This window comes from Nomascus leucogenys, chromosome 11 (genome assembly GCF_006542625.1).
Source record: "Nomascus leucogenys isolate Asia chromosome 11, Asia_NLE_v1, whole genome shotgun sequence".
Classification (NCBI taxonomy): domain Eukaryota; kingdom Metazoa; phylum Chordata; class Mammalia; order Primates; family Hylobatidae; genus Nomascus; species Nomascus leucogenys.
The window spans coordinates 117516481-117535899 of NC_044391.1; the positions used below are offsets into that span (position 1 = coordinate 117516481).

The 19419-nt window shown below is 41.7% G+C and overlaps 2 protein-coding genes, 1 non-coding gene and 1 pseudogene across 6 annotated transcripts in view; 1 reads left to right on the forward strand and 3 right to left on the reverse strand.

Moving 5' to 3' along the window:
• Positions 1–5994, reverse strand: CEP19 (centrosomal protein 19). 4 transcript variants are annotated; one of them, XM_003280114.4, is made up of 3 exons: positions 5629–5994; positions 2233–2432; positions 1–1620 (listed from the first exon to the last, which is right to left on the reverse strand). In XM_003280114.4, exons 2-3 carry the CDS (start codon positions 2372–2374, stop codon positions 1259–1261), a joined length of 504 nt encoding a protein of 167 aa, XP_003280162.1. In that variant the 5' UTR covers positions 2375–2432; positions 5629–5994; the 3' UTR covers positions 1–1258. The 4 variants fall into 4 exon arrangements, with proteins under 4 accessions (XP_003280162.1, XP_030678881.1, XP_030678882.1 ...); XM_030823021.1 differs by having other exon boundaries at positions 2233–2429; positions 5629–5693; XM_030823022.1 differs by lacking the exon at positions 2233–2432 and having other exon boundaries at positions 5629–5936.
• Positions 2568–2671, reverse strand: LOC115837473. The gene has a single exon (XR_004032505.1). It is a non-coding gene; the product is annotated as a U6 spliceosomal RNA (small nuclear RNA).
• PIGX (phosphatidylinositol glycan anchor biosynthesis class X) overlaps positions 5970–19419 on the forward strand; it is a gene marked incomplete at its 5' end in the record, with an annotated part of 25247 nt that continues 11797 nt past the window's right edge. Inside the window, 3 exons of the mRNA XM_030822812.1 lie at positions 5970–6336; positions 10610–10673; positions 16001–16142. Coding sequence (XP_030678672.1) covers positions 5970–6336; positions 10610–10673; positions 16001–16142 — 573 coding nt within the window. The remainder of the gene's footprint in view (positions 6337–10609; positions 10674–16000; positions 16143–19419) is intronic.
• Positions 8986–9015, reverse strand: LOC115837402 (annotated as a pseudogene).

The following is a 19419-nucleotide window of genomic DNA, read 5'->3' on the forward strand; positions in this document are numbered from 1 at the left end:
TGAGTAATTATTTTGTTTTATTTAATAAACATCAATTTCCCTGTAGAAAACAGAATTTCTACCAATTAAACAATATTGTAATAAGGATAAATGTATCAAATCACAGATAATGTTGTTAAACGAAGATGCTCTCTTGCAGATCCATTCATGAACAGGCCTAAACTGGCAGTGCCTATTGTTCATTTATTATGGGTGGATTTCCCATTTTACAAACAAACCTTTTATTTATGGGAAGAGGTTCAGCGTTTCACAATGTCTTTAGTATATATTTCCTGATACCGGAGGGGCAGAATTCCCCTCTGTCCATCAAGTGACATCTGCTTGCAGCTGTAGGGAATTTTGCAGGGCACTCTTTTCCAGAGATAAATACATATAAAGATATAACACATGAGGTAATTCCCTGGTAACAATATATGTCCCCCATTCTTGTCAAACTATAATTTGCTTATGGTTCCTCAAAAAAAAAAAATTCTGTTTCTTGTCCCTTTACTACTTCCCCTCTCCTTCTTTTCAGTTGCTCTTATCAGGAATCCTACACAAGCATCTACCTAAACTACTTCAAGGGCCAGGCCAACTCCTATCTCTTTATTAAAGGACAAAGTCTTCCCTTACTATTCTACTCTACAGTAATATATGCTCTGGCCTTCTGTAGCCTTTGTCATGCATTTGGCTCTAATGTTTGTGTTGCTTAATACTGCTAATTAGCTTTTCACAGGTTTTGACATCTTCCAGTTAGATTGTAAGCTTTTTTTTTTTTTGAGATGGAGTTTTGCTCATCGCCCAGGCTGGAGTACAATGGCGCGATCTTCGCTCACTGCAAACTCCGCCTCCCGGGTTCAAGCGAATCTCCTGCCTCAGCCTCCTGAGTATCCGGGATTACAGGCACCCACCACCACGCCTGGCTAATTTTTGTATTTTTAGTAGAGGCGAGGTTTCACCATGTTGGCCAGGCTGGTCTCGAACTCCTGACTCAGGTGATCCGCCCGCCTCAGCCTCCCAAAGTGCTGGGATTACAGGCTCAAGCCACCGCGCCCGGCGTGATTGTAAGCTCCTTAAAGGCAGATTCCTTTATTCTGTTTTTCCCATATTCCTCATGCACCTACATAGTAGATACTTTAAATGTCCTGGTTTTGAAAAGTAACATGGTCAATCCCCTACAACCCAACATATTTAGTATTCTTTACGGCTTTTTCCAGAACCAGTCTGGTAATAAACATGGATATTCTGCTAGCCCAATGCATGTTTTGCATGTTTGGTATCAGAACTCATCAGCTGACTCTGTGTCCCAGCCACAGGACTGCAGTTGATCGTCCTGTGGGAATTCAACCTCAATGTCATAAACAAAATTTGGATCATCCTTCTTCTTCTGATTTTTCTCAAAAAGTTCATCCATGATGCTCTTCCTTTTGGCAAGCTCCTTGTCATCTAGTTTGTTCAGGTCTTCCTCAGGATCAATGGTTGTTTCCCTTCTAATTTGTTCCATTGTTTCTGCCAAACTCTGCCCCGACAAGTAACCTCGTAAAAAACTGAATAGCTTCTCTAGCTGCCTCAGGGATACTTGTTCCAGGTAACTCTTGTGTCGTGGATTATTCTTTAATTGTTCAGCAGCTCTGGTGCAATCTGGAAGAGAGAAGAAAACTATATACCACATACATACCACGTACATCATATACACCACAAACTACTGCAACAGCCAAAATAGAACAAAAACTCTGAACCCTGAAAGCATTATCTCCATTATAGTCAAGTAGCTAAATGGCTTGATTGGAATGAATTATTTTGTGGAACTATTCCTTTATATTGAGCTTTCAGTGTGGTGGGAGGACAGATATAGTTTTGACTTCTTTAACTTAAAAATCACTTTGTAGAGATATTAAACACTTTCAAATGGAGAATACGTCTGAGAAGAAAAGTGATATTATAGCTTTTAGATAGCAGTAGTGGTGTTAATAAAGTATTACGACTACAAATGAAAAACGTTTGGAAGGAGAGAAGGGAATTAATATTATTGAATAATGCTGTATCATTTAACCTAGGCAGCAATCCCAAAAGGATTATTAATTAACAAACTGGAAAAAAACACTACAATTCCCTTTTATAGATGAGGAAACTGAAGCTCATTGACAGTAAGTAATTCATCCAGTGTCACACATCCAGTCCCTGACAGAGTCATGATGTGAACCTGTATTTAGAGAATATTTAAGACAGGGGGCAAGATAAGACATGAGGTACCTGAAAACTTTGAAAAGTTTCGAACTGGCATAATGCGCTGGCGAATTTTCCCTTTGATTTCACTCTCATAGATTAAGATAATAGCTGGAGGCTGAAACCTAATCCCACATTTCTTGGCAGTGCACATCATTCCCACGTACATGTCCGGGTAAGTCAGAGGAAATCTGATGAATATGTGCAAGTTGCATAATGACTTCCTGCTAAAGGGAAAAAACAACTAGGTGTTGGATAAATGTCATTCATTCCCCTCGCCCCTTTGCCCCGGAAGATCTGGTTCTAGTCCCGCTCTGGCCACACATCCTCAGCCTGTGAAGCTCGTTATTTTTTTTTTAAATTAAAATATGGAATGCTTCATGAATTTGTGTGTCATCCTTGCGCAGGGGCCACGCTAATCCTCTCTGTATCATTCCAATTTTGGCGTATGTGCGCTGAAGCGACCACAAAGCTCAGTTATTTTGAGAGCTGCCCTCAAAGTTCAGTTTGGCCCTGGGTTAGTTTCAATCTGTTGGACCCCTGCAACTCTCTGGTTTTCTCAAGGATGTAGACTTGTTCATATGTGAATCTGGGGATGCAATCCAGTTGGAACCTCTTAGTGTGCTGCACTCTTACTGAAGATCAGATACGAACCCCTAAGTCAGCCTAATAGCTGACCTATAGGGTCTTTACTATTTATCAATTAAGAAAGGGCATATCAAGCATCCTCCGTATCAAGGTACCATGATAAGGTAAGTTTCTTAACCTTAATCATTTTGTCCTGAGAGGTTCACCAGTCCAGAGCTGTCTCCTTTGTACTTTCCCAATTATTTTACTAGTTTTTTGTTATTATTTATTTAATCATCTATCTTCCCTTCTAGTCAATATGCTGCATGAGGGTGGGGGGCATATTCATTTTTCTACACAATATCTCAGCATAATACTTGGAACGTAGTAGGTATTCCATAAATTGTTTAATGCTATGAATTAACATGATGGTCCCTGTACATTTTCGTAAGCATTTACAGTCTAGAATCCTGATCAAAAAGCAGACCTGCTGCAGAATCAGCTTCTTCATATACATGTCAGTAATGTCTGCAGCTACATCATATACATCACATATATCAGCTTCTTCATACACAAGAGTCAGTAACGTCTGCAGGGCTTTTATTTTGGCCTGTGTGTCTCACTATATGATATTTTTCTAGCTACAAGAAACACAGCTATTTGTAGATGAATACTTACTATTCTCTCTTCCTTTCCCCACCCTCAATGCCCAAATAATACACTTAATCCTAAGCACTGCTTTAGATGTGACTGTGACATTCTCAGAATGATTTGTAAATGTCAAGAAACATTGAGGTAAAGTGGCAGAGGGTGATGATATCTTCGTGAACTCAGTTCTGCTGGAGAATCACTATTAGGAACATACTTTTTATAAAATACTTAGCAGTGATTATACACGTTCATTGTAGAATACTGGGGGCAAAGGAGAGGGGAGACATATAGAAAATAATCACCCTTGATTGTGTCCAGTCTTTTTTCTAGGCATATAGTTTATAGTATGTTTCATACATACTGTATCATACAAGCTATTTCCTGACGTTCAAATTTAACATATATTATTATTTTGTCATTAAATGTTTTACTACAATGTAACATTTTATATGACTGCTAAGTTTTATTTTATGGATGTACTATAATCATATTATTCACCACTTATCGTTGGACATGAGAATTTGTACTCTTAGAAAATTAATCACATATAAGCCCAGGCACAGTGGCTTACCCCAGCCAGCACTTTGGGAGGCCAAGTTGGGCAGATCACTTGAGGTCAGGAGTTCGAGACCAGCCTGGCCAACATGGTGAAACCACGTTTCTACTAAAAATACAAAAATCAGCTGGACATAGTGGCAGGTGCCTGTAATCCCAGCTACTCGAGAGGCCGAGGCAGGAGAATCACTTGAACCTGGTAGGCGGAGGTTGCAGTGAGCTGAGATGGTACCACTGCACTCCAGCATGGGTGACAGAGCAAGATTCCATCTCAAAAAGATGGAGGCAGGCATGGTGGCTCAGGCCTGTAATCCCAACACTTTGGGAGGCCAAGGAGGGGAGATCCCTTGAGGCCAGGAGTTTGAGACCAGCCTGGGCAACACAGCGAGACCATGACCATGTCTCTACAAAAAATTTAAAAATTGGCCAGGCGTGGCAGCATGCACCTGTAGTCCCAGCCACTCCAAAGGCCAAGGTGGGAGAATCGCTTGAACCCAGGAGTTTGAGGCTGCAGTGAGTTGAGATGGTGCCACTGCACAACAGCCTCTCCAAAGCATGATATGCCTATTCTTAAAAACCAAAACAAAAAAAACTACTTTAAAAAATTACTGTGCTCTACCTCTAATCTGATGCAATGATCTCACACCATTTTCTCCTTCCTTTCCTTCTCTTTTCTTGCCTTTTTTTTTTTAATGAATACTACTCCCAATTCACCTAACTAAAATTTGATGTTAGTAAACTAGAACCTATGGGGCATAATATAAACTCCACACACTGAAGCAATGGCTGTACTCGTCAAAGATGTATGCAGTTGGTACTCAAATAATGTAGTTTTTTTTTTTACTAGACTCTTTTCTTTTTAAAATTTAACTTTAATTTTTGCTAAAGTAATGTTTGCATTTGGAATATAAAATAATTCTATGAGGCTTATAACAACAAACTATAGTCCTTGGCCCTAATCCTCTTCATAGGGAACCAGATTGAATTTTAAAAGGCATGTCTTCCAAAATTTATCTCCATTTCTTAAGAAACATGCTTATACTACCATTTTCAGTTTTTTTTTTGAAACAGAGTCTCGCTCTGTCGCCCAGGCTGCAGTGCGGTGGCGTGATCTCGCCTCACTGCAACCTCCGCCTCCTGGGTTCAAGCGATTCTCGTGCCTCAGCCTCCCGAGTAGCTGGAATTACAGGTGCCTACCACCATGCCCGGCTAATTTTTGTGTTTTCAGTGGAGACGGGGTTTCGCCATGTTGGCCAGGCTGGTCTCGAACTCCTGACCTCAGGTGATTCGCCCAAAGTGCTGGGGCTATAGGCGTGAGCCACCTTGCCCGGCTATTTTCAGTTTTGGATAGTATCTTTTGACATACATTCTGTTTCCTCTTCGAGACACCCGCTCTAGAGCCTTCTATTCCACTCCAAGCCGCCTGGATGCTCTCTTGGCCTGCTTACAGATTCCACTCTGTTTAGGAAGAAGGACGGCACGTTTATCCAATTATTCTTCCAGGACACGAATACTCCTCTCCGCAGAGATCAGTAACTGCCTACAGTCCTGTTAGGAAGCCCCACAGCACCTAAGCGCACGGATGTCCCCAAAGGGTAGACGATTCTCTCCCTACTCACGTCTCCACTAGTGCAAGGCTGGCTTTCTTACCCTTAGAGGAATACAGAAATGACATCTTCTGCAGGCCAACGTCTGAACAACCAGGAGTGGGTTTTTCCACCCGACCGCAGTGCACGCAAAGCACCTAAGCCGACTGTGAGGCCGGGCGGAGCCTGGCGCTGCAGGAAGAGGCGACAGCCACAGCCCTACTGACGAGCCCGAGGGGTGAAGTCCCCGGCGGGAGGCCCGAACCCTCAAATACCGGGAAGCGGAGGTGGGGGCCGGCCGGGGGCACGGTTCACTGGCTCCCACCTCGGCGTGCAGGGATTCCGGGTCCCGGCGGGCGCAGGCCGAGCCGTTTCCACAGCGACAGGCCGGGCGCACCTCCCCGCGCGTGCGCAGCTCCTCGGCCGCCCCCGGGTGGGCGGAGCGAGGAACGGCTGGGCGGGCACGACCGCCGCGCGGGAACCCTTGGGGGCCGGGGCTGCCGGCAGCTGGGAACCGCGGGCCTTAGGCCGCGCACCCAGCCCTCGGTCCCGGCCGGTAAATCTGGGGCAGCGCGCGGTAGGAGCTGCGGGCGGCCAGGCCCCTTCCTGCGTCCGCACCTGGCCCCGCGCGCCCCTGTCGGGCGTCCGGCCTCCGGCGTCCTGGCGACTCGGGTGGCGGCGGTTCGGGCGGTCGCCTGGCTGCTCCTCGGGGCGGCGACCGGGCTCACTCGCGGGCCCCCCGCGGCCTTCACTGCCGCGCGCTCCGACGCCGGTAAGGGGGGCGGGGCTGCGGAGTGCGCGCGGGGCTGGGGGGCCAGAGCGTGGGAAGCGGTCCCGGCTCCCGGGCCTCTCCGCGGGTTGCGGGGATGCGGGGACCCGGGGCGGGACCTAGATCAGTAGGGCGAGCCGGAGGAGGTCAAACACTGGAGCCGCGTGCCCTCCTCCTCTCCCCTGCCCTCCCGTGCGCTTTGGTCTGCGGCGGATCCCGGGGCTCCGGGAGAGTCGGGCTCGGGCCCTGCGGTTCCCAGGCTGGACTGGCCGCCCTGTTACTGAAGTTCTGAGAAGGAAAGTCAGCCGTCAAGCGTCTTGGGATGCTCTTGAGCTGCACAGAGCTTCTGATCACCAAGGGGCCAGCAAGGCCTTAGCGCCCTGGGAGGCCTGAGAATCCCCAAACTGAATATAGGACTCCGTGGCAAACTGCTAGTTGTTCGTGCAAGTAGTAGTTGGCAAACTGCTTGTACTACTGAGAGGGGCAAGTGCGGGAATAATTACAATAAAGTGGTAAGGTTTGATGGGATTAAAGCATAAACCCGACAAATTTCTCCATCTGTGAAATGAGGATGTTTCTGTCATCCTTGGTACCATTTAGATCCATTTAGTATCTGTCAATCAGTGCAGTTCTGCTTGTGTGTTTACATATTGGGTTTTCAAGTTTATCTAAACAAAGGATTATGAGGCCAAGAAGTTTTTTTTTTTTTTTTTTTTGAGATGGAGTCTCACTCTGTTGCCAGGCTGGAGTGCAATGGCGCGATCTCGGCTCACTGCAACCTCCGCCTTTCCCAAGTTCAAGCAATTCTTCTGCTTCAGCCTCCCAAGTAGCCGGGATTATTACAGGTGCCCGTCACCATGCCCAGCTACTTTTTTGTATTTGTAGTAGAGACGGGGCTTCGCCGTATTGGTCAGGCTGGTCTCGAACTCCTGACCTCAGGTGATCCACCCTCCTCAGCCTCCCAAAGTGCCGGGATTACAGATGTGAACCACCATGCTCGGCCAGAAGAATTTTTAAACAGTTGGATTTGGTAATCTGTAGAGGATTCCAACATTGGCATTGTATAATTAAAAAGGGGTCAAAATTAGCGGGGCGTGATGGTGTGCGCCTGTAGTCCCAGCCACTCGGGAGGCTAAGGCAGGAGAATCGCTTGAACTAGGGAGGCGGAGGTTGCAGTGAGCCAAGATCGCGCCATTGCACTCCAGCCTGGGTGACAGAGGGAGACTCTGTCTCAAAAAAAAAAAAAAAAAAGTAAAAAGGAATCGATTTCCAGAGCCAGTTCACCACAACCAAAGTAATATTTAAGAGGAAAAATGTTGAAGGTAAATTCACATCCAACAAATTAGTTTTAAAAATGGTACTTTTGCCTTTAAAATCATAATATTCTAGTATTTGCTGTACTATTTGTAAATTAGCCTTCCTCCGGTCCCAGTGCTCAACTGCTGTCTGGTGTACATACCAACAGAATTTAAGCCTGTTCATAATTTTTCTTCTAATTTAATTTATAGTTGGATAGTAGTCCTCACTTCCCACCCTACCTGCATTAAAATTAAACATGATGAAGAAAAATCTGGATTTGTGCTGGGCACAATGGCTCACATTTGAAATTCTAACACATTGGGAGGCTGAGGTGGAAGGATTGCTTGAGGCCAAGAGTTCAAGACCAGCCTGGAAAACATAGCAAGACCCTGTCTCTACAAAAAAATTTAAAAGTAGCCAGGTGTGGTGGCGTGGGCCTGTAATCCTAGCTACTTGGGAGGCCGACGCGGGAGGATTGCTTGAGCCCAGAAGTTGAAGGCTGCAGTGAGCTGTGATCATGCCACTGCATTCCAGCTTGCGTGACAGAGTAAGGCCTTGTCTCTTTTTTTTTTTTTTTTTTTTTTTTTTGAGACAGAGTCTCGCTCTGTTGCCAGGCTGGAGTGTAGTGGCACAATCTCAGCTTATTGCAACCTCCACCTCCCAGGTTCAAGCGATTCTCCTGCCTCAGCCTCCCAAGTAGTAGGGACTACAGGTGCACACCACGACGCCCGGCTAATTTTTTGTATTTTAGTAAAGACGGGGTTTCACCATGTTGGCCAGGATGGTCTTAAACCGTTGACCTTGTGATCCGCCTGCCTCGACCTCCCAAAGTGCTGAGATTACAGGCATGAGTCACCGCACCCAGGCTGTTTGTTCTTTTTTTTAAGAGGCACAGCCTTGCTTAGCTGGGCGCTGTGGCCCATGCCTGTAATCCCAGCATTTGGAAGGCCAAGGTGGGCAGATTGCCGGGTCAGGAGATCAAGACCAGCCTGGCCAAAGTGGTGAAACTCCATCTCTACTGAAAATACAAGAATTAGCCGGGCGTGGTGGCGCAAGCCTGTAGTCCCAGCTACTCTAGAGGCTGAGGCAGGAGAATTGCTTGAACCCGGGAGGCAGAGGTTGCAGTGAGCCAAGATCGTGCCACTGCACTGCAGCCTGGCAACAGAGTGAGACTCCGTCTCAAAAAATAAATAAATAAACAAATAAAAATTAAAAAAGAACAAATAAAAATCTGGATTGGTACAAGATACATATGGGATTTGGGACTTGTTTATTTGGGAAAAGATCATATGCTTCTCCAAAGCAAATACAATTTCTTTTTTGAGGGTTGGAGATTTTTCAGTGAAATGTAAGTAGACAAATTCTAAAAGAGCTGTAACACTAAAATTTCTTTCAATTTTAGTGTTGAAAGTGAAAGTATCTTAGGCTTTAAAAGTCAGGCAAACCTTTCTTCTAATCGGTCACGTAGTTAGTTATATGACCCAGGGCCATTTACTAATGCTTTAGAAGTTCAAGTTTCCTCCTGCAAACAAATGGCAGTAATTTTGCTTATTTTGCTATAGATTGTGAAAGTTAAAACACATATGAAAGCACCAAGTAGGGGATCTAGCATGTTAGATATTATTTAACAAACGTTATTTTTTTCTATTCTTTTTTCATTCCTTCAGATAGTTTCACCTTCACATCATTTTTCTTAATGCATCTTTTCAGAAATACATCTAATGGATTCAGCAATATTCAATGATAGTAACAGGATTATGTAAATAATATATAGTTTTCTGTATGTGTTTGGGGTTTTTTTGTTTGTTTGTTTGTTTTGAGACAAGGTCTGGCTTTGTCACCCAGGCTGGAGTGCAGTGGTGCAATCTCTGCTCACTGCAGCCTCCCTCTGCCTCCTGGCCTCAAGCCATCCTCCCACCTCAGCCTCCTAAGTAGCTAATTTTTGTATTTTTCTTAACGGAGATGGAGTCTCGCTATGTTGTCCAGGCTTGTGTATGTTTTTTAAATGTTCTTCCCACAGATTTACAGCTTTTGAAATGGGACAAAGTTCCATAGCAAATGCCTGGCAGAGTTGCTGGTCAATAGTAATTGAATTTTCACAGTTTTAAGATGCTTACATTGAGTAATAGTTTTATTTTTTTGTGTTTAGAGACAAGATGATAGATGATGTCTCTCTCTGTCACCCAGGCTTGAGTGCAGTGGTGTAATCATAGCTCACTGCAGCCCCCATCCCCTGGGTTCAAGCAATCCTCCCACCTCAGGTGCGATCTGGCACACCTGGCTCTAACAGCTTGAATGTCTGGAATCTGGATGAAGTCAGTATACTGAGATTTGTGCTTATTCTAAGTTTACAGTGGAACCCATTGAACCTTTATGTGCCTCCAGCTTTGCTTTTTTTTTTTTTTAAACCTTCCAACATCTCTACAAGGCATAAGTGTACCATTTTCCTAGTTTTGTAGGCATGGATGTGAGAATATAGAAGTTGCCAGTATGTATCTATCTGATACACAGTTTCAGTGAACTAGGATTAAAATGGAGATTTCCTGGCTCTTTAGCCATTCTGTTCCTTTTTGGCATCTTGGGGTCACCTGAATAAAGTAATATTAATAACAAACAGTTATGTAGAACACTTAATATGTATTCTTACTACTGTTCTAAGTGCTTCTACATACATTAAATTCTTATCACAGCTAGTAGAGAGATAAACTATCTTGCCCAAAGTTGACACAGCTATTAAGTTACAGACTGGGATTTGAAATCAGGCAATCTAACTCCAGAGTCATTGTTCTTAACCACAGTGCTATATTGGAAGTAGATTTATAGATGTGTCTCAAATTGCTTAAATTTTAAAAGTTTTTGTTTTTAGGTTGGTTAGATTTTCTAGGCAATTTGGAACACTAAAATAACTCTTTTCTAATTATTTAAATATTTTATTCAGTGCTTTTGTTTTTTAAAAAATATCTTTTGGTTCTTATAGGCATAAGGGCCACGTGTTCTGAAATTATTTTGAGGCAAGAAGTTTTGAAAGATGGTTTCCACAGGTAAGTTGCCCATTGATTTCTATTTCTATTAAAATAATGTCTCGTATAATTGAGAGCAAAAAATTGATGGTTGAAATATGTATAAATTGAAAAATCAGGCCGGATGTGGTGGCTCTCATATGTAATCCCAACACTTTGGGAGGCTGAGGTGGGCGGATCACAAGGTCAGGAGTTCGAGACCAGCCTGACCAACATAGTGAAACCCTGTTCTCTACTAAAAATACAAAAATTAGTTGGGCATGGTGGTACACACCTGTAGTCCCAGCTACTTCAGAGGCTGAGGCAGGAGAATCGCTTGTACCTGGGAGGTGGAGGTTGTGGTGAGCCAAGATCATGCCGCTGCACTCCAGCCTGGGCAACAGAGCAAGACTCTGTCTCAAAAAAAAAAAAAAATGAAAAAAGAAAAATCACTTGCTTCCTCAGAGTTACTCGGTGATGGCATATGTGGTTCACACTTTGAAATAATGATTAACCGAGTGGAGCAAAGAAGAAAACAAATCTATATTGTTTACCACGTACAGTTGTCCCTTGGTATCTGAGGGGACTGGTTCCTCCTGGACCTCCCCTGAGGACACCAGAGTCCTCCGATGCTCAAGTTCCCTGTATCAAATGGCATAGTACTTGTACAGAACCTACACACACCCTCTCGTATACAGAGGTTGTTTTGTATATACAACCAGTGCCTATATATACAATATTCCATTTAATCTTCACAGTGGCATGAGATAGATGATTTTTTCTTATTTTTCAGATGAGGGAGGTAGAGCTCAAAGAATTTATATAATTTGATAGCAATTAGGGTGATTGAGCTCTGACTCTAATTTAGTACTATTATACTTCGAAGCCATCTCAAGTACTATGATACACTACTCTAAATCACTATGTCTTACTACAGTTGATTCTAAATGACCAAGCTGTTTCCGAAAAAGAAATTATCTTCAAAAGATGAATATTTGCCCATATTGAAGATCTTAAAAGTCTGGTAAAAAGGTGTGGAAACTGTTCCTTAAGAAAACTTGCCCAAACTGAAGCTTCGCAAGGTGATTATTTTGAAATGATTCTCAGATACTTGATTTATAAATTCTGATTCTTTTTTTTTTTTTTTTAATTTTTTTAAGCCGGGCGTGATTGCTCATGCCCGTAATCCCAGCACTTTGGGAGGCCGAGGCCGCCGGATCACGAGGTCGGGAGTTCAAGACCGTCCTGGCAAACATGGTGAAACCCTGTCTCTACTAAAAATACAAAATATTAGCCGGGCGTGGTGGCAGGTGCCTGTAATCCCAGCTACTCAGGAGGCTGAGGCAGGAGAATCGCCTGAACCCAGGAGGCAGAAGTTGCAGTGAGCTGAGATTATGCCACTGCACTTCAGCCTGGCGACAGAGCGAGGCAAGACTCCATCTGAGAGAAAAAAAAAAGGGTATAGTTATTTCACCATGAAGTATATTTGTGTTCGGTTTTTTGTAAATAGCTTTTTATGAGTTGAGGACTTAATCTTAAGCTTCTAGTTTCCCGAGAGTTTTCTTTCATGATTGGGTGTTAAATTTTGTCAGATACCTTTTCTTCCTCTGTTTCGAGAGGATCATACAATTTTTATATTTTATTCTGTTAATATGATGAAGTATATTGATGTTTCCAATAGTGAACCTACTCCTTGGTCATGCGATACTATCTTCTTGAAACGTATCTGGATCTGTTTTGCCAATAACTTGCTAAGTAGTTTTACTTGTATGTTCATGAAGGCTATTGGCCTGTAACTCTGTTGTGATGCCTTATTCTGGTTTCACTGTCAGGGCATTGTCAGCCTTATCAAATAGTTTGGGAAACATTTTCTTCTCTAGTTTCTGCTTGTGTAGCGTTGGTATTATTTATTCCTTTAATGTTTAATAGAATTTAAAAATGAAGCTCTGTTTTTGGGTGTGTATGCTACGTTTAGGGTTGTTCTTGATGCTCTTGATAATTTCTTGATGAATTGGATGAATTGACCCTTTTATCTTTGTGTAATGTCTTTCTTTATGACTGACAATATTCCTTGTCCTGAAGTCACCTTATTCTAATATTAATATAGCCATCCCATATTTATTATTAATATTTGCATATCTTTTTTGTCCTTTTACTTTTATCGCCTTTATCTTCAGTGTGTTTCCTGTAGATAGCATATACTTCAGGGTGGCCTTTTTTTTTCTTTCCAAATCCCAAGAGCCTGTGAAAGGAGTCGCTGTTTTATCCATCTGTCAGTCTCTGCATTCTAATTGGAGTGATTAGACCGTTTATTTTTAATGTAAATATTAATATGGTTGGTTCGGTTTAAATCTAGCTACTTTTTTATCTATTTGTTTTTCTCTTTGTTGCATCTAGTCTTCTCCTTTTTTTCTTGCCTTATTTTGGGTAAATTGACTATTTATTAAGCATTCTATTTTATCTCAATTTTTGGATGATTAGCTATACCTCTCTCTGTTTTTAATTTGTTGCTTTAGGGTTTACAATGTGCAATCGTTACCTATCACAGTCTACCTTCAAATAATTTTGTTCCATGTCACAGATACTGTTTTATCAGGATAGCTTCATCTCCTTCTCTTTTCTATGCTGTTGTTATCACGTATTTTACTTTATTTTTTACTTGTGTTATGAACCCCACAATATATTGTTATTGGTTTTTCTTTAAGCAGTCACTTTTCACATTATTTATTTTAATTGTGATAAAATACCCATAACATAAAATTTACAATTTTAACTTTTTTTTTTTTTTGATATGGAGTCTCGCTCTGTTGCCAGGCTGGAGTGCAGTGGTACGATCTTGGCTCACTGCAACTTCCGACTCCCTGGTTCAAGTGATTCTCCTGCCTCAGCCTCCCGATTACAGGTGCCCGCCACCACACCCAGCTAATTTTTGTATTTTTAATAGAGACGGGATTTCACCATGTTGGCCAGGCTGGTCTCTATCTCCTGACCTCGTGATCCACCTGCCTCGGCCTCCCAAAGTGTTGGGATTACAGGTGTGAGCCACCACGCCCAGCCTAATTTTAACTATTTTTAAGCATACAATTCAGTGGCATCAAGTACATGCACATTATTGTGCTACCATCACCACCATTCATTTACAGAACTCTTCATTTTGTACAACTGAAACTCCTTGCCTACTGAGCAATAACTACCCATTCCTCCTTCTCTCCGCTCCTGGCAACCAGCATTCTTGTCTCTGTGAATTTGACTCCTCTGGGTACCTCATATAAGTGGAATCGTGTAATGTTTGTGAAGCTTATTTCACGTAGCATGATGCTCCCACAGTTCCTTCATGTTTTAGGGTATGTCAGGATTTCCCTTCTTTTTAAAGCTGAGTAATATTCCATTGTATGTTTATACCACATTTTGTTTATTTGTTCATTGTTGATGGGCACTTTGGTTGCTCCTGCCTTTTGGCTGTTGCAAATAATGCTGTTGTGAACAGGATTTACGGTTGTCTCTTAAATGCCTGCTTTTAATTCCAGAAGTGGAATTGCTGGATCATATGATCATTCCATTGTAATTTTTCGAAAAACTGTCATAGAGTTTTCCATAGTGGCCACATCATTTTACATTCCCACCAACAATGCTCAAGGGCTCCAATTTGTCTAGCAATCATATTTGAAAGCAATTAATACATGAGAAAAAAGTGTTTTATATTCCCCCACATACTTATCATTTCTGATCTTTCTTACAGATTTATGTTTCTCTCTAGTATCATTTACTTTCTGTCATTTCTTGCAGTGACAAATTCTTAGTTTGTGTTTGTCTGAATCTCTATTTTGCCTTTATTTTTGAAGGATTTTCCTCCTGGATATAAAATTCTAGATTGACAGCCTCTTTTCTTTTAGTACTTTAAGTAAGTTGCTCCATTATCTTCTAGCTTATTCTTATCTTTGTTAATCTCTCCATAATTATTGATAGCTTTTGAGATTGTTTTCCATTGACTGGATAATAATGTGCCCTGATGTGATTTTCTTTGTATTTGTCCTGCTGAGGGTTGCTTGGCTTCTTGGATTTGTATACTTATAATTTTTATGAAATTCAGAAAGTGTTCAGCCATTATGTCTTCATTTTTTTTCTGTTACATTCTCTTCTCTTTTTTAGGAACTCCAGATATATGTATACTAGACTACTTGATATTGCTTAAAGGCCATGGAGGCTGTTCCTTTCTTCTCCCTGGTCTTTTTTCCTCTCTGTGCTTCAGCGTGGATGGTTTCTGTTGCTCTGTCTCCAAGTCACTGATCTTTTCTTCTTCAGCATCTAATGGCTTTTAATTACATCTGGGTAAGTTTTTATTTCAGAAATTATATTCTTCATCTCTTAAAGTTGCATTTAGTTTTTTAAAAAATATCTTCTCTGTCTCTTTTTTTTTTTTTCTTGAGACAGGGTCTTGTCTCTGTCCCCCAAGCTGGAATATAGTGTTGCTCTCAGAGCTCACTGCAGCCTCGACCTCCTGGGCTCGAAAGATTCTCCTACCACACCCTCCCTTGTAGTTGGGACTATAGGCACACATCACCATGCCTGGCTAATTTTTTTACTTTTTTTAGAGACAGGGGTCTCTCCATATTGCTTAGGCTGGTCTCAAACTCCTGGCTTCAAACGATCCTCCTGCATCAGCCTCCCAAAGTGCCGGGATTACAAGCATGAGCCACCATCCCTGGCCTATTTTTTCTTTTCTCTTTTTTTTAGATGGAGATTTGCTCTGTCACCCAGGCTGGAGTACAGGGGCATGGTCTTGGTTCACTGCACCCTCCACCTCCCAGGCTCAAAAGATTCTCCTGCCTCAGCCTCCTGAGTAGCTAGAGCACAGGCATGTGCAACCATGCCCAGCTAAATTTTGTATTTTTGGTAGAGACTGGGTCTTGCCATGTCACCCAGGCTGGTCTCAAACTCCTGAGCTCAGGCAGTCTACCTGCCTCAGCCTTCCAAAGTGCTAGGATTATAGGCGTGAGCCACCATGCCTGCCCTCTGGCCTATTTTTTTCTGTGTAAATATCCAGTTGTTTCAGTGCCATTTGTTGAAAAGACTATCCTTTCCCCGTTAAATTACGTTGGTACCTTTATTGAAAATTGTGTGAATGTTATTGGATTCCGTTCCTTTTCATTGAGCTATGTTTACAATAATGCTATAGTGGCTTATGACATGAATTATGAAAGATCTAATGGATGATTCTGACATGTTATAAATATTTCATTTGACCTTATAATCTACTTTTGGAAAATGAATTTTGAAATATAGTGTTTTCACTAATAGGAATACAGTGTTATGTTATCTCATTTAACAGCTGAATGAAGAGATTTACTTTAAATGTACTTGTCTTACAGAGACCTTTTAATCAAAGTGAAGTTTGGAGAAAGCATTGAGGACTTACAGACATGCCGACTCTTAATTAAACAGGACATTCCTGCAGGACTTTATGTGGATCCATATGAGTTGGCCTCATTACGAGAGAGAAACATAACAGAGGTACAGTTATTAGGGGATTTTTTGGGAGAGAATTTAGCGGTGCTATAGTTTGGATTAAGGAAAAATAGGTTTTCTTTTCATTTTGTTAAAGTGTATAAAGTGACATTTTTAGAGATAGAATGGGCATAGTCTTTGACAAGTGAGTGACTCTTGTCAGGAATAAGCCAACTAAACTGAGCTAGTTAAATACTTTTTAAGGTGGTTCATAGTTCAGTGACTAAGAAAATTATCTGTGTGTATGTGTATGTCTTGAGAAAATTAATGATTAATAAATAGTGCCTCAACAGTAACTTTGTCAATGAGAATGACATATTCCCCAACATCTGGGTAAGTTTGATATGTGAGGAGAAGAAACTAATATTTAATAGATGTCTATATGCCAGATGTCTTCATTTTCTTTTAAAAAGAAAGATCGTGTCCCACACCCTTTACATAAATTAATCTTTATAGCCACCCTGGAGGTGGAATCTCCATTTTATATATAGGGAAACTGAGGGCTGGGCGCAGTGGCTCATGCCTGTAATCCCAGCACTTTGAGAGGCCAAGGCAGGCAGATTGCCTGAGCTTGGGAATTCGAAACCAGCCTGGGCAACATGGTGAAACCCCGTTTCTACAAAAATACAAAAAATTAGCCAGGTGTGGTAGTGGGCACCTGTAATCCCAGCTACTTGGGAGGCTGAGGCAGGAGAATCACTTGAACCTGGGAGGTGGAGGTTGCAGTAAGCTGAGATCACATCATTGCACTCCAGCCTGGGTGACAGAATGAGACTTTGTCTCAAAAAAAAAAAAAAAACTGAGGCACAAAGAGGCCAAGTAACTTATCCAAAATCATAGAGGTAAATGGAAGAGCCAATAAATGGATCCAAGATTGTCTAGTTGCAATGTTGTTGCCCTTGCTGGACCTGAATCTTACCCCGTAGTTAGAAAAGTTTCCCCAACTTTGATAAGAATTCCTTGGGGGCACTTTTGTACAGATTATTGCCTTCCTGGGAAATCCTGATTCAGTAGGTCTAGATTGGGCCCCAAAATCTGGTTTGAAGAACCCAAATTATTTCTTTTTTTTTTTTTTTTTATTGTGGGTACGCAGTAGGTATATGTAACCCAGGTGATTTCTGTTAAGAAATTTTGGGAGACACTGTCTTAGTTGATAAGATTGTAATTTACTTACAAATTTTTAAAACTGTAAAATAGATGCATCTATAGTTATTCATGATGGCAGTTTATTTCTAATCATGGTTTAGGCCAGTTTCTTTACCCATTTATTTTATTAATTTTTTTGAATAAGTAATTACCTTCTCATGGATTCATTGACTAGATATAAAAAGGTTTGCAGTGATAACATTCTCCCTATGTCAACCACCAATCAGCAAGTGTGTTCTCAGTTATTTGTGTGTGTATGACAGTTTACATACACATACAATTATGGAAGGACCTCATTTTTTTTTTCATTTTTTTTTTTTTTTTTTTTTTTTTGAGGCAGAGTCTCTGTTGCCTAGGCTGGAGTGTGGTGGCATGATCTCGGCTCGATGCAACCTCTGCCTCCCAGGTTCAAGTGCTCCTGCCTCAGCCTCCCGAGTAGCTAGGATTACAGGTGCATGCCACCATGCCCAGCTAATTTTTGTATTTTTAGTAGAGGTGGGGTTTCACGATGTTGGCCTGGCTGATCTTGAACTCCCGACCTCAGGTTATCTGCCCACCTTGGCCTCCCAAAGTGCTGGGATTATAGGCGTGAGCCACCGGCTAGAAGGATCTCATTTATTTCTTTTCTTCAATGAATTATGAATTCTAAGTGAGGCTTTTCAAATTTAAAATAATAGATTTCAAATTTCAACACAGTTTTTGGCTTGTAAGGATATGGGTTGGAATCATATTTAAATCTACTTAATAAAATCACTTACCATGTTCTAAGAAAATGGAAGTTTTTTGGATGGGGGTTACCCAAAAATTCATACCTTTGGATGGGGATGAGATTTGGATGTTTGAAGGTTGACTGTTAGAAGAAAAGGGTACAGGTAGAGAGTGCCATTATAGATTGATTAACGAGTTTATTTTGATCTTGATTTTCTGCTTTCTAATCTTCTAATCCCTAATTATAAGCCTTGTATTTACTTCTTTATTTTGGAAACTTCTAGAAAAATAGATGTTACATTTGTGACATTTAAATACATGGAATTTGATGCCTGACATATTAGATGCTGTTTCCTTCTGCCTAGTTGAGATTGTGGCCCAATTCCTTGTACAGAGAAACTTTGTTATGCTAAGTGTTATATAATAAGTGTGACTGGGTAGAAGGAATTTATATGTAGGGACTGATTGATGCTTGTATACCTGGATTAATGTCTTGACTCTGCTCCAGGAAATAAAATTTTTGGCTGCAGCAAATGGAACTGTGGGCCCAAATTAAATGAGTGATGTGCCAGCAAAATGCTTTGTAAGGAGTTTGTGATGGTTTGTGAATAATTTGAAAATAAATGCAAGCCTTAAGTAGGTTCACCAAGGATAAGGCAGATCAAATAAACCTCATTTCACTTTTTTAGGTAGGATTATTAAACACATTTTTTCATCAAAAGTCTCTTAGATTCTTTGAAAGCAGTATAATATTAGATTGAAACATATAAAATTGCTGTTTTATGGGTCAAAATGGAAACACTTTTTGAAACCGTAAGTTTTACTCAAAGTATGTAGTTTTTTTTTTTTTTTTTTTGAGACGGAGTCTCGCTCTGTCGCCCAGGCTGGAGTGCAGTGGCGTGATCTCGGCTCACTGCAAGCTCCGCCTCCCGGGTTCACGCCATTCTCCTGCCTCAGCCTCTCCGAGTAGCTGGGACTACAGGCGCCCGCCACCATGCCCGGCTAATTTTTTTTTTTTGTATTTTTAGTAGAGACGGGGTTTCACCGTGGTCTCGATCTCCTGACCTCGTGATCCGCCCGCCTCGGCCTCCCAAAGTGCTGGGATTACAAGCGTGAGCCACTGCGCCTGGCCCAAAGTATGTAGTATTAAGGCTTCTGCTTCTGGTCACGTGGAGAACAGGTAACAGATTTAGTTTCACTTGAAACAAGCAAGAGATAGACAAAATATATGAAATAATGAAAAATTTCATTGACTATCAGGCAGTGAAGGGCAGAGATATCCGAGAGAAGGGAAATAAGTCAGGTGAGCCCTACGGTCATCCAGCTTATTTCCTCGAGAATATTTTCAGGCTTAATGCAGGGAAGAGAAACTCAAGCAGAGCCCAGTGGACTTCTTGAGTTGAGGAGATAAAGTTGAGATTCTGGGCAG